Consider the following 13,660-nt stretch of genomic DNA (forward strand, 5'->3'; position numbering starts at 1 on the left):
TCTGATGGGAGGAGCTGACTGACGATTCCTCCTTTATATTTGTATTTCAGCTCTTGGACCATGTGGTGGCCGGGATGGAGGATGTCTGTGGGCACTGCGGACACTTCTACTGGAAGGACAAGTATTCATCCTCCTCTTCATGTCTGTGATCCTCACATGAAAACTCCACCAAGACTTATATTCTTATGTATTCATAGAAGAAATGCTTAGTGTGTCCGCAGGGCGGGCCCAAGACATTGTGCTGCCCGGGTCCAAGAATGAAATGCTGCCCACCCCCATCAAAAAAACACTACCAACAAAAGGCCCCCACATCCATTATTTTATATCATGATAATTAAAATTGAATTATAATGTATCAGAAAGTCAGATTTGCATGCAAGTAGTATTAGTAGTAGTATATGGACAGGCTAGGGTAGTATATAGACAGGCTAGGGTAGTATATGGACAGGCTAGTGTAGTATAGGGACAGGCTAGTGTAGTATAGGGACAGGCTAGTGTAGTATATGGACAGGCTAGTGTAGTATAGGGACAGGCTAGTGTAGTATATGGACAGGCTAGTGTAGTATATAGACAGGCTAGGGTAGTATATGGACAGGCTAGTGTAGTATAGGGACAGGCTAGTGTAGTATAGGGACAGGCTAGTGTAGTATAGGGACAGGCTAGGGTAGTATATGGACAGGCTAGTGTAGTATATGGACAGGCTAGTGTAGTATATAGACAGGCTAGGCTAGTATATAGACAGGCTAGGGTAGTATATAGACAGGCTAGGGTAGTATATAGACAGGCTAGGGTAGTATATGGACAGGCTAGGGTAGTATATAGACAGGGTAGTATATAGACAGGCTAGGGTAGTATATAGACAGGCTAGGGTAGTATATAGACAGGCTAGGGTAGTAAATGGGCAGTGTAGGGCAGTATATAGACAGGCTAGGGTAGTATATGGACAGGCTAGTATAGTATATAGACAGGCTAGGGTAGTATATAGACAGGCTAGGGTAGTATATGGACAGGCTAGGGTAGTATATGGACAGGCTAGGGTACTATATGGACAGGCTAGGGTACTATATAGACAGGCTAGGGTAGTATATGAACAGGCTAGGGTAGTATATGGACAGGCTAGGGTAGTATATAGACAGGCTAGGGTAGTATATGGACAGGCTAGGGTACTATATAGACAGGCTAGGGTACTATATAGACAGGCTAGGGTACTATATAGACAGGCTAGGGTAGTATATAGACAGGCTAGGGTAGTATATGGACAGGCTAGTGTAGTATATGGACAGGCTAGGGTAGTATATAGACAGGCTAGGGTAGTATATAGACAGGCTAGGGTAGTATATGGACAGGCTAGTGTAGTATATAGACAGGCTAGGGTAGTATATAGACAGGCTAGGGTAGTATATGGACAGGCTAGTGTAGTATATAGACAGGCTAGTGTAGTATATAGACAGGTTAGGGTAGTATATAGACAGGCTAGGGTAGTATATGGACAGGCTAGGGTAGTATATGGACAGGCTAGGGTAGTATATAGACAGGCTAGGGTAGTAAATAGACAGGTTAGGGTGGTATATAGACAGGCTAGGGTAGTATATGGACAGGCTAGGGTAGTATATGGACAGGCTAGGGTAGTATATGGACAGGCTAGGGTAGTATATAGACAGGCTAGGGTAGTATATGGACAGGCTAGGGTACTATATAGACAGGCTAGGGTAGTATATGGACAGGCTAGGGTAGTAAATAGACAGGTTAGGGTGGTATATAGAGAGGCTAGGGTAGTATATGGACAGGCTAGGGTAGTATATAGACAGGCTAGGGTAGTATATAGACAGGCTAGGGTAGTATATAGACAGGCTAGGGTAGTAAATAGACAGGTTAGGGTGGTATATAGACAGGCTAGGGTAGTAAATAGACAGGTTAGGGTGGTATATAGACAGGCTAGGGTAGTATATGGACAGGCTAGGGTGGTAAATAGACAGGTTAGGGTGGTATATAGACAGGCTAGGGTAGTATATGGACAGGCTAGGGTGGTAAATAGACAGGTTAGGGTGGTATATAGACAGGCTAGGGTAGTATATGGACAGGCTAGGGTAGTATATAGACAGGCTAGGGTAGTAAATAGACAGGTTAGGGTGGTATATAGACAGGCTAGGGTAGTATATGGACAGGCTAGGGTAGTATATGGACAGGCTAGGGTAGTATATAGACAGGCTAGGGTAGTAAATAGACAGGTTAGGGTGGTATATAGACAGGCTAGGGTAGTATATAGACAGGCTAGGGTGGTATTTAGACAGGCTAGGGTAGTATATGGACAGGCTAGGATAGTATATGGACAGGCTAGTGTAGTATATGGACAGGCTAGGGTAGTATATAGACAGGCTAGGGTAGTATATGGACAGGCTAGTGTAGTATATAGACAGGCTAGGGTAGTATATAGACAGGTTAGGGTAGTATATGGACAGGCTAGGGTAGTATATGGACAGGCTAGGGTAGTATATGGACAGGCTAGGGTAGTATATGGACAGGCTAGTGTAGTATATAGACAGGCTAGGGTAGTATATAGACAGGCTAGGGTAGTATATGGACAGGCTAGGGTAGTATATGGACAGGCTAGGGTAGTATATAGACAGGCTAGGGTAGTAAATGGGCAGTGTAGGGCAGTATATAGACAGGCTAGGGTAGGATAGGGGCAGGCTAGGATAGTAAATGGGCAGTGTAGGGTAGTATATAGACAGGCTAGGGTAGTATATGGACAGGCTAGGGTAGTATAGTGGCAGGCAGAGAGGCCCAGTGGGCAGTTGTTATCATGACATAGGTGGGAGCCAGGTGCGCTGTATATGTATATGTCTCAGGAATTCCAGGTTTCAAAAGTTGCCAGCAGCAACGGCATCACGTGATTGGGAGCCTGACGTCATCCCAGCAATGTGATTGGACGCCGGTCACTGTTCGGATTCCGGGAATGCGGCAGACAGTCCGCATGAACTAGTCCACATCAGGAGGGGAAGAGAGAAAGGAAATCAGAAAAGGGGGCTGATTTTTGGATGACCTGAAGATGTGCATTGAGTTGGGGTAGGCAACCTCGGCCCTCCAGCTGCTTTGAAACTACAAGTCCCATGAGACATTGGAAGACCCTGACAATCACAGATATGACCATAGAGACAGAGGCATGGTGGGATTTGTAGTTTCACCACAGCTGGAGGGCCGAGATTTCCTACCCCTGGGTACTATGGCATGCCATGTGGCACAGCAAAGGTGGCAATCACCTGTTGGGCACAGTTTGTGCCCCAGGTGGTGTTCCCATCTGTCTGACCCCCCCTAACGTTTCGTCTTCTGCTCCGCCCAGGTTTGAATACTTCAACAATAAATATCTGGGGAGGATTCTGCTGCGGGACAACCAGCCCAAGTCCAGCATCGTCCTCCTCTACGAGAAGCTGGAGAAGAAGCACGCCATCGAGCTGGCCGAAGCCGGACAATTGGCGGAGCTCTCCGCGCTCTCTGCCCAGCGGTGAGTACCGCCCATCCGCCACTTACTGTATATAAATATATATATTTTTTTCTAACACCCTGGAGAATAAAATCGTTGCAAAACTTTATATCACAACGTATTTGCGCAGCGGTCCTTCAAATGCATGACAGGTCCTCTTATATATGAGATTTGGGGTCAAAAAGACGTCACACTCTTCTCATAGAGACGGTATTTATTTATTTATTTATTTCTGTACTTTTTCAGGAAATATCACAAGTCATCATCCGGCAAAGAGAACCTGTCTGCCCAACAGCTGGAGGACATCAAGGAAATATTGTCCAGGAACTTGTACCGGATCAGGAAAACGGTGAGCGAGTCCCAATGTCATTCTCTTACCTGAGAGTCACAGCTACGGCTCTGCCCCTCCCACAATGGGGAGGTTCCCTGCAGTAGTTTCTGTCTCTGCCCCTCCCACAATGGGGCGATTTCCTGCAGTAGTTTGTGTCTCTGCCCCTCCCACAATGATGAGATTTCCTGCAGTAGTTTCTGTCTCTGCCCCTCCCACAATGGGGCGATTTCCTGCAGTAGTTTGTGTCTCTGCCCCTCCCACAATGGTGAGATTTCCTGCAGTAGTTTGTGTCTCTGCCCCTCCCACAATGGTGAGATTTCCTGCAGTAGTTTGTGTCTCTGCCCCTCCCACAATGGGGCGATTTCCTGCAGTAGTTTGTGTCTCTGCCCCTCCCACAATGAGGAGATTTCCTGCAGTAGTTTGTGTCTCTGCTCCTCCCACAATGGGGATATTTCCCGCAGTAGTTTGTGTCTCTGCCCCTCCCACAATGGTGAGATTTCCTGCAGTAGTTTGTGTCTCTGCCCCTCCCACAATGGGGAGATTTCCTGCAGTAGTTTGTGTCTCTGCCCCTCCCACAATGATGAGATTTCCTGCAGTAGTTTGTGTCTCTGCTCCTCCCACAATGGGGAGATTTCCTGCAGTAGTTTGTGTCTCTGCCCCTCCCACAATGGGGCGATTTCCTGCAGTAGTTTGTGTCTCTGCCCCTCCCACAATGGTGAGATTTCCTGCAGTAGTTTGTGTCTCTGCCCCTCCCACAATGGTGAGATTTCCTGCAGTAGTTTGTGTCTCTGCCCCTCCCACAATGGGGCGATTTCCTGCAGTAGTTTGTGTCTCTGCCCCTCCCACAATGATGAGATTTCCTGCAGTAGTTTCTGTCTCTGCCCCTCCCACAATGGGGCGATTTCCTGCAGTAGTTTGTGTCTCTGCCCCTCCCACAATGGTGAGATTTCCTGCAGTAGTTTGTGTCTCTGCCCCTCCCACAATGGTGAGATTTCCTGCAGTAGTTTGTGTCTCTGCCCCTCCCACAATGGGGCGATTTCCTGCAGTAGTTTGTGTCTCTGCCCCTCCCACAATGAGGAGATTTCCTGCAGTAGTTTGTGTCTCTGCTCCTCCCACAATGGGGATATTTCCCGCAGTAGTTTGTGTCTCTGCCCCTCCCACAATGGTGAGATTTCCTGCAGTAGTTTGTGTCTCTGCCCCTCCCACAATGGGGAGATTTCCTGCAGTAGTTTGTGTCTCTGCCCCTCCCACAATGATGAGATTTCCTGCAGTAGTTTGTGTCTCTGCTCCTCCCACAATGGGGAGATTTCCTGCAGTAGTTTGTGTCTCTGCCCCTCCCACAATGAGGAGATTTCCTGCAGTAGTTTGTGTCTCTGCCCCTCCCACAATGGGGAGGTTTCCCGCAGTAGTTTGTGTCTCTGCCCCTCCCACAATGATGAGATTTCCTGCAGTAGTTTGTGTCTCTGCCCCTCCCACAATGGGGAGATTTCCTGCAGTAGTTTGTGTCTCTGCCCCTCCCACAATGGGGAGATTTCCTGCAGTAGTTTGTGTCTCTGCCCCTCCCACAATGGGGAGATTTCCTGCAGTAGTTTGTGTCTCTGCCTCTCCCACAATGGGGAGATTTCCTGCAGTAGTTTGTGTCTCTGCCCCTCCCACAATGGGGAGATTTCCTGCAGTAGTTTGTGTCTCTGCCTCTCCCACAATGATGAGATTTCCTGCAGTAGTTTGTGTCTCTGCCTCTCCCACAATGGGGAGATTTCCTGCAGTAGTTTGTGTCTCTGCCCCTCCCACAATGGGGAGATTTCCTGCAGTAGTTTGTGTCTCTGCCCCTCCCACAATGGGAAGGTTTCCTGCAGTAGTTTGTGTCTCTGCCCCTCCCACAATGATGAGATTTCCTGCAGTAGTTTGTGTCTCTGCCCCTCCCACAATGATGAGATTTCCTGCAGTAGTTTGTGTCTCTGCCCCTCCCACAATGGGGAGATTTCCTGCAGTAGTTTGTGTCTCTGCCTCTCCCACAATGGGGAGATTTCCTGCAGTAGTTTGTGTCTCTGCCCCTCCCACAATGGGGAGATTTCCTGCAGTAGTTTGTGTCTCTGCCCCTCCCACAATGGGGAGATTTCCTGCAGTAGTTTGTGTCTGCTCCTCCCACAATGGAGAGATTTCCTGCAGTAGTTTGTGTCTCTGCCCCTCCCACAATGGTGAGATTTCCTGCAGTAGTTTGTGTCTCTGCCCCTCCCACAATGGGGAGATTCCCTGCAGTAGTTTGTGTCTCTGCCCCTCCCACAATGGGGAGATTTCCTGCAGTAGTTTGTGTCTCTGCCCCTCCCACAATGGAGAGATTTCCTGCAGTAGTTTGTGTCTCTGCCCCTCCCACAATGGGGAGATTTCCTGCAGTAGTTTGTGTCTCTGCCCCTCCCACAATGGGGAGATTTCCTGCAGTAGTTTGTGTCTCTGCCCCTCCCACAATGGGGAGTTTTCCTGCAGTAGTTTGTGTCTCTGCCCCTCCCACAATGGAGAGATTTCCTGCAGTAGTTTGTGTCTCTGCCCCTCCCACAATGAGGAGATTTCCTGCAGTAGTTTGTGTCTCTGCCCCTCCCACAATGGGGAGATTTCCTGCAGTAGTTTGTGTCTCTGCCCCTCCCACAATGGAGAGATTTCCTGCAGTAGTTTGTGTCTCTGCCCCTCCCACAATGGGGAGATTTCCTGCAGTAGTTTGTGTCTCTGCCCCTCCCACAATGGGGAGATTTCCTGCAGTAGTTTGTGTCTCTGCCCCTCCCACAATGGAGAGATTTCCTGCAGTAGTTTGTGTCTCTGCCCCTCCCACAATGGAGAGATTTCCTGCAGTAGTTTGTGTCTCTGCCCCTCCCACAATGGGGAGATTCCCTGCAGTAGTTTGTGTCTCTGCCCCTCCCACAATGGGGAGATTTCCTGCAGTAGTTTGTGTCTCTGCCCCTCCCACAATGGGGAGGTTTCCCGCAGTAGTTTGTGTCTCTGCCCCTCCCACAATGATGAGATTTCCTGCAGTAGTTTGTGTCTCTGCCCCTCCCACAATGGGGAGATTTCCTGCAGTAGTTTGTGTCTCTGCCCCTCCCACAATGGGGAGATTTCCTGCAGTAGTTTGTGTCTCTGCCCCTCCCACAATGGGGAGATTTCCTGCAGTAGTTTGTGTCTCTGCCCCTCCCACAATGGGGAGATTTCCTGCAGTAGTTTGTGTCTCTGCCTCTCCCACAATGATGAGATTTCCTGCAGTAGTTTGTGTCTCTGCCTCTCCCACAATGGGGAGATTTCCTGCAGTAGTTTGTGTCTCTGCCCCTCCCACAATGGGGAGATTTCCTGCAGTAGTTTGTGTCTCTGCCTCTCCCACAATGATGAGATTTCCTGCAGTAGTTTGTGTCTCTGCCTCTCCCACAATGGGGAGATTTCCTGCAGTAGTTTGTGTCTCTGCCCCTCCCACAATGGGGAGATTTCCTGCAGTAGTTTGTGTCTCTGCCCCTCCCACAATGGTGAGATCTCCTGCAGTAGTTTGTGTCTCTGCCCCTCCCACAATGATGAGATTTCCTGCAGTAGTTTGTGTCTCTGCCCCTCCCACAATGAGGAGGTTTCCCTGCAGTAGTTTGTGTCTCTGCCCCTCCCACAATGGGGAGATTTCCTGCAGTAGTTTGTGTCTCTGCCTCTCCCACAATGGGGAGATTTCCTGCAGTAGTTTGTGTCTCTGCCCCTCCCACAATGGGGAGATTTCCTGCAGTAGTTTGTGTCTCTGCCCCTCCCACAATGGGGAGATTTCCTGCAGTAGTTTGTGTCTGCTCCTCCCACAATGGAGAGATTTCCTGCAGTAGTTTGTGTCTCTGCCCCTCCCACAATGGTGAGATTTCCTGCAGTAGTTTGTGTCTCTGCCCCTCCCACAATGGGGAGATTCCCTGCAGTAGTTTGTGTCTCTGCCCCTCCCACAATGGGGAGATTTCCTGCAGTAGTTTGTGTCTCTGCCCCTCCCACAATGGAGAGATTTCCTGCAGTAGTTTGTGTCTCTGCCCCTCCCACAATGGGGAGATTTCCTGCAGTAGTTTGTGTCTCTGCCCCTCCCACAATGGAGAGATTTCCTGCAGTAGTTTGTGTCTCTGCCCCTCCCACAATGGGGAGATTCCCTGCAGTAGTTTGTGTCTATGCCCCTCCCACAATGGGGAGTTTTCCTGCAGTAGTTTGTGTCTCTGCCCCTCCCACAATGGAGAGATTTCCTGCAGTAGTTTGTGTCTCTGCCCCTCCCACAATGAGGAGATTTCCTGCAGTAGTTTGTGTCTCTGCCCCTCCCACAATGGGGAGATTTCCTGCAGTAGTTTGTGTCTCTGCCCCTCCCACAATGGAGAGATTTCCTGCAGTAGTTTGTGTCTCTGCCCCTCCCACAATGGGGAGATTTCCTGCAGTAGTTTGTGTCTCTGCCCCTCCCACAATGGGGAGATTTCCTGCAGTAGTTTGTGTCTCTGCCCCTCCCACAATGGAGAGATTTCCTGCAGTAGTTTGTGTCTCTGCCCCTCCCACAATGGAGAGATTTCCTGCAGTAGTTTGTGTCTCTGCCCCTCCCACAATGGGGAGATTCCCTGCAGTAGTTTGTGTCTCTGCCCCTCCCACAATGGGGAGATTTCCTGCAGTAGTTTGTGTCTCTGCCCCTCCCACAATGGTGAGATTTCCTGCAGTAGTTTGTGTCTCTGCCCCTCCCACAATGGGGAGATTTCCTGCAGTAATTTGTGTCTCTGCCCCTCCCACAATGGGGAGATTTCCTGCAGTAGTTTGTGTCTCTGCCCCTCCCACAATGGAGAGATTTCCTGCAGTAGTTTGTGTCTCTGCCCCTCCCACAATGGGGAGATTTCCTGCAGTAGTTTGTGTCTCTGCCCCTCCCACAATGGAGAGATTTCCTGCAGTAGTTTGTGTCTCTGCCCCTCCCACAATGGGGAGATTTCCTGCAGTAGTTTGTGTCTCTGCCCCTCCCACAATGATGAGATTTCCTGCAGTAGTTGGTGTCTCTGCCCCTCCCACAATGGGGAGATTTCCTGCAGTAGTTTGTGTCTCTGCCCCTCCCACAATGGGGAGATTTCCTGCAGTAGTTTGTGTCTCTGCCCCTCCCACAATGGGGAGATTTCCTGCAGTAGTTTGTGTCTGCTCCTCCCACAATGGAGAGATTTCCTGCAGTAGTTTGTGTCTCTGCCCCTCCCACAATGGTGAGATTTCCTGCAGTAGTTTGTGTCTCTGCCCCTCCCACAATGGGGAGATTCCCTGCAGTAGTTTGTGTCTCTGCCCCTCCCACAATGGAGAGATTTCCTGCAGTAGTTTGTGTCTCTGCCCCTCCCACAATGGGGAGATTTCCTGCAGGAGTTTGTGTCTCTGCCCCTCCCACAATGGAGAGATTTCCTGCAGTAGTTTGTGTCTCTGCCCCTCCCACAATGGGGAGTTTTCCTGCAGTAGTTTGTGTCTCTGCCCCTCCCACAATGGAGAGATTTCCTGCAGTAGTTTGTGTCTCTGCCCCTCCCACAATGAGGAGATTTCCTGCAGTAGTTTGTGTCTCTGCCCCTCCCACAATGGGGAGATTTCCTGCAGTAGTTTGTGTCTCTGCCCCTCCCACAATGGAGAGATTTCCTGCAGTAGTTTGTGTCTCTGCCCCTCCCACAATGGGGAGATTTCCTGCAGTAGTTTGTGTCTCTGCCCCTCCCACAATGGGGAGATTTCCTGCAGTAGTTTGTGTCTCTGCCCCTCCCACAATGGAGAGATTTCCTGCAGTAGTTTGTGTCTCTGCCCCTCCCACAATGGGGAGATTTCCTGCAGTAGTTTGTGTCTCTGCCCCTCCCACAATGGGGAGATTTCCTGCAGTAGTTTGTGTCTCTGCCCCTCCCACAATGGTGAGATTTCCTGCAGTAGTTTGTGTCTCTGCCCCTCCCACAATGGGGAGATTCCCTGCAGTAGTTTGTGTCTCTGCCCCTCCCACAATGGAGAGATTTCCTGCAGTAGTTTGTGTCTCTGCCCCTCCCACAATGGGGAGATTTCCTGCAGTAGTTTGTGTCTCTGCCCCTCCCACAATGGAGAGATTTCCTGCAGTAGTTTGTGTCTCTGCCCCTCCCACAATGGGGAGTTTTCCTGCAGTAGTTTGTGTCTCTGCCCCTCCCACAATGGAGAGATTTCCTGCAGTAGTTTGTGTCTCTGCCCCTCCCACAATGAGGAGATTTCCTGCAGTAGTTTGTGTCTCTGCCCCTCCCACAATGGGGAGATTTCCCTGCAGTAGTTTGTGTCTCTGCCCCTCCCACAATGGGGAGATTTCCTGCAGTAGTTTGTGTCTCTGCCTCTCCCACAATGGAGAGATTTCCCTGCAGTAGTTTGTGTCTCTGCCCCTCCCACAATGGGGAGATTTCCTGCAGTAGTTTGTGTCTCTGCCCCTCCCACAATGGAGAGATTTCCTGCAGTAGTTTGTGTCTCTGCCCCTCCCACAATGGGGAGATTTCCTGCAGTAGTTTGTGTCTCTGCCCCTCCCACAATGGGGAGATTTCCTGCAGTAGTTTGTGTCTCTGCCCCTCCCACAATGGGGAGATTTCCCTGCAGTAGTTTGTGTCTCTGCCCCTCCCACAATGGGAAGATTTCCTGCAGTAGTTTGTGTCTCTGCCCCTCCCACAATGGGGAGATTTCCTGCAGTAGTTTGTGTCTCTGCCCCTCCCACAATGGAGAGATTTCCTGCAGTAGTTTGTGTCTCTGCCCCTCCCACAATGGGGAGATTTCCTGCAGTAGTTTGTGTCTCTGCCCCTCCCACAATGGGGAGATTTCCTGCAGTAGTTTGTGTCTCTGCCCCTCCCACAATGGAGAGATTTCCCTGCAGTAGTTTGTGTCTCTGCCCCTCCCACAATGGGGAGATTTCCTGCAGTAGTTTGTGTCTCTGCCCCTCCCACAATGGGGAGATTTCCTGCAGTAGTTTGTGTCTCTGCCCCTCCCACAATGGGGAGATTTCCTGCAGTAGTTTGTGTCTCTGCCCCTCCCACAATGGTGAGATTTCCTGCAGTAGTTTGTGTCTCTGCCCCTCCCACAATGGGGAGGTTTCCCGCAGTAGTTTGTGTCTCTGCCCCTCCCACAATGGGGAGATTTCCTGCAGTAGTTTGTGTCTCTGCCCCTCCCACAATGGGGAGATTTCCCTGCAGTAGTTTGTGTCTCTGCCCCTCCCACAATGGGGAGATTTCCTGCAGTAGTTTGTGTCTCTGCCCCTCCCACAATGAGGAGATTTCCTGCAGTAGTTTGTGTCTCTGCCCCTCCCACAATGGTGAGATTTCCTGCAGTAGTTTGTGTCTCTGCCCCTCCCACAATACTGAGATTTCCTGCAGTAGTTTGTGTCTGCTCCTCCCACAATGGGGAGATTTCCTGCAGTAGTTTGTGTCTCTGCCCCTCCCACAATGGAGAGATTTCCTGCAGTAGTTTGTGTCTCTGCCCCTCCCACAATGGTGAGATCTCCTGCAGTAGTTTGTGTCTCTGCCCCGCCCACAATGGGGAGATTTCCTGCAGTAGTTTGTGTCTCTGCCCCTCCCACAATGGGGAGGTTTCCCCCATTGGTTGCCCGGAGCTGGGAATTCCTGCAGGGAGATAAGGACAAGACTTGGGATTACACCGTATTGTATGTGATTGAAATGAAAGGTTTGGGGGGAGTTTTATAACATAATTTCTTGAAGTTTTATCTTCTCCCGTCATTTATCCTCTGAACAGACTCCATCGTACAGCAGACACACTCTGACTGCGGACCCCGGGGCCCAACAAGCTAAAGAGATCCTGATCCGGAGACATCAGAGCCTGCGAGTCACTCTCAGCAAGTACGAGCAACCGTACAGGAAGCAGGTACTCCGCCCCCGCTTACTGTATCTCCCAATCAGAGACAGGACCTCAGGGGGGGTCCCTTCCAACTCATTAAACCCACCCCCAAATATATACCAATCCCTCCCCCTAATTATATACCAATCCCACCCCCACATATCTACCAATCCCACCCCCACATATCTACCAATCCCACCCCCACTTATATACCAATCCCTCCCCCTAATTATATACCAATCCCACCCCCACATATCTACCAATCCCACCCCCACATATCTACCAATCCCACCCCCACATATCTACCAATCCCACCCCCACTTATATACCAATCCCTCCCCCTAATTATATACCAATCCCACCCCCACATATCTACCAATCCCACCCCACTTATATACCAATCCCTCCCCCTAATTATATACCAATCCCACCCCCACTTTTACCAATCCCACCCCCACTTACACCAATCCCTCCCCCTAATTATATACCAATCCCACCCCCACATATCTACAAATCCCACCCCCACATATCTACCAATCCCACCCCCACATATCTACCAATCCCTCCCCCAAATAATATATACCAATCCCACCCCCACATACAGTATCTCACAAAAATAAGTACACCCCTCAGTGACATTTGTGTAAATATTTTCACGTGACTTCAACTCCTTTGGTGGACCATGGCGAGGCGGGGGAGGGGAACCCGTCCTATACCGCTGGGTGGTCTTGGCCCCCGTGCTGCAGATCACTTTCAGGGTCTTGGCGATCTTCTTATATCCTCGGCCATCTTTATGTAGAGACACAATTCTTTATATCAGATCCTCAGAGAGTTCTTTGCCATGAGGCGCCATGTTGTCCTTCCAGTGACCAGTATGAGAGAGTGAGAGCGATAACACCAAATTAATCACACCTGAGACCTTGTAACACTAACCAGTCACATGACACCGGAGAGGGAAAACGGCTAATTGGGCCCAATTTGGACATTTTCACTTAGGGGTGTCCTCACTTTTGTTGCCAGCGGGTTTAGACATTAATGGTTGTGTGTTGAGTTATTTGTTATACAAGCTGTACACTCCCCCCCCTGTATACCCCTCCCCCCCCTCCATGTACACCCCCCCCCCCCGCCTGTGTACACTCACCACACAAAAGTGTCATTTCTCCAGTGTTGTCACATGAAAAGATACAAGAAAAGATGTAAACAAACAGAAACATGAAATAAATAAAAAGGTTTCCTCCCGTGTATTTTCTCTTTCCTCCACTAGATGGCGACACAACACTATATTTCTATGAATGTAAAAAGCAATTCATTGCTCTTTACATTTTTATAACACATGGATTGGTGGGATGGGGGGGGGGGGCTGCAGTCTTTCCAGTTTCATGTCATTTAGTGTTTGCATAGCACAGGTTCGGGTTTATATATTTCTATGAATGTTGTTTATGTAGCATTACCCCCATTGGAGCTGCTGGATGTTTGGGGCGGCGTGTTACCTCGTGGCTCCTCCTCCTAGGGGTGAATGATGTGTATTGCATGTAGTAGAAGTAAAGGAATGTCCAGACAGGTGCTCTTTGCTCTTTATTACCCAGCCGGGGAAAAACAATAAAACTTGTGGTGAGGAAAGTAAAGCTGAAGAAGAAAGGAGAGCAGCAGATTCAGGAGTAATGGTAGGGAACGGTCCGGCTCCCAAACGTAACACTTCTCTGCGCCACCCCCGCCGGAGTGGGTATAGTGTACCTAGACAGGCCCCTCCCACTGACCCGGACAGGCCCCTGTCACTGACCTGGCAGCCGGAGTATCACTCAGACAATTATAGGATGAAGTCTCTGCCACAGACCAGTGGCGGTTCGTCCATAGAGGGCGCTGGAGCGCCGCCCCCTCTGGCTCTTGCCCGCCACTGAGTCTAATAACATAGATTCATGCATTGCACGAATGTATGTTATTGTGGCCGGCTGTCGCTGTTCTATTTAGAGATGGCTGGAACTTGAGCGCCGCCCACCTGAATAACGGCAGATGGTTGGCTGTGT

General features: G+C 49.9%; 1 protein-coding gene across 1 annotated transcript in view; it reads left to right on the plus strand.

Moving 5' to 3' along the window:
- Nucleotides 1–13,660, plus strand: part of LOC120914632 (sodium/hydrogen exchanger 2-like) — a 51,498-nt gene that overhangs the window by 29,867 nt on the left and 7,971 nt on the right. Inside the window, exons 7-10 of the mRNA XM_040325317.1 lie at nucleotides 51–121; nucleotides 3,341–3,502; nucleotides 3,728–3,830; nucleotides 11,535–11,663. Of these exons, the coding sequence (XP_040181251.1) occupies nucleotides 51–121; nucleotides 3,341–3,502; nucleotides 3,728–3,830; nucleotides 11,535–11,663 (465 nt within the window). The remainder of the gene's footprint in view (nucleotides 1–50; nucleotides 122–3,340; nucleotides 3,503–3,727; nucleotides 3,831–11,534; nucleotides 11,664–13,660) is intronic.

The sequence above is a fragment of the Rana temporaria genome, chromosome 9, assembly GCF_905171775.1.
Source record: "Rana temporaria chromosome 9, aRanTem1.1, whole genome shotgun sequence".
NCBI lineage: Eukaryota > Metazoa > Chordata > Amphibia > Anura > Ranidae > Rana > Rana temporaria.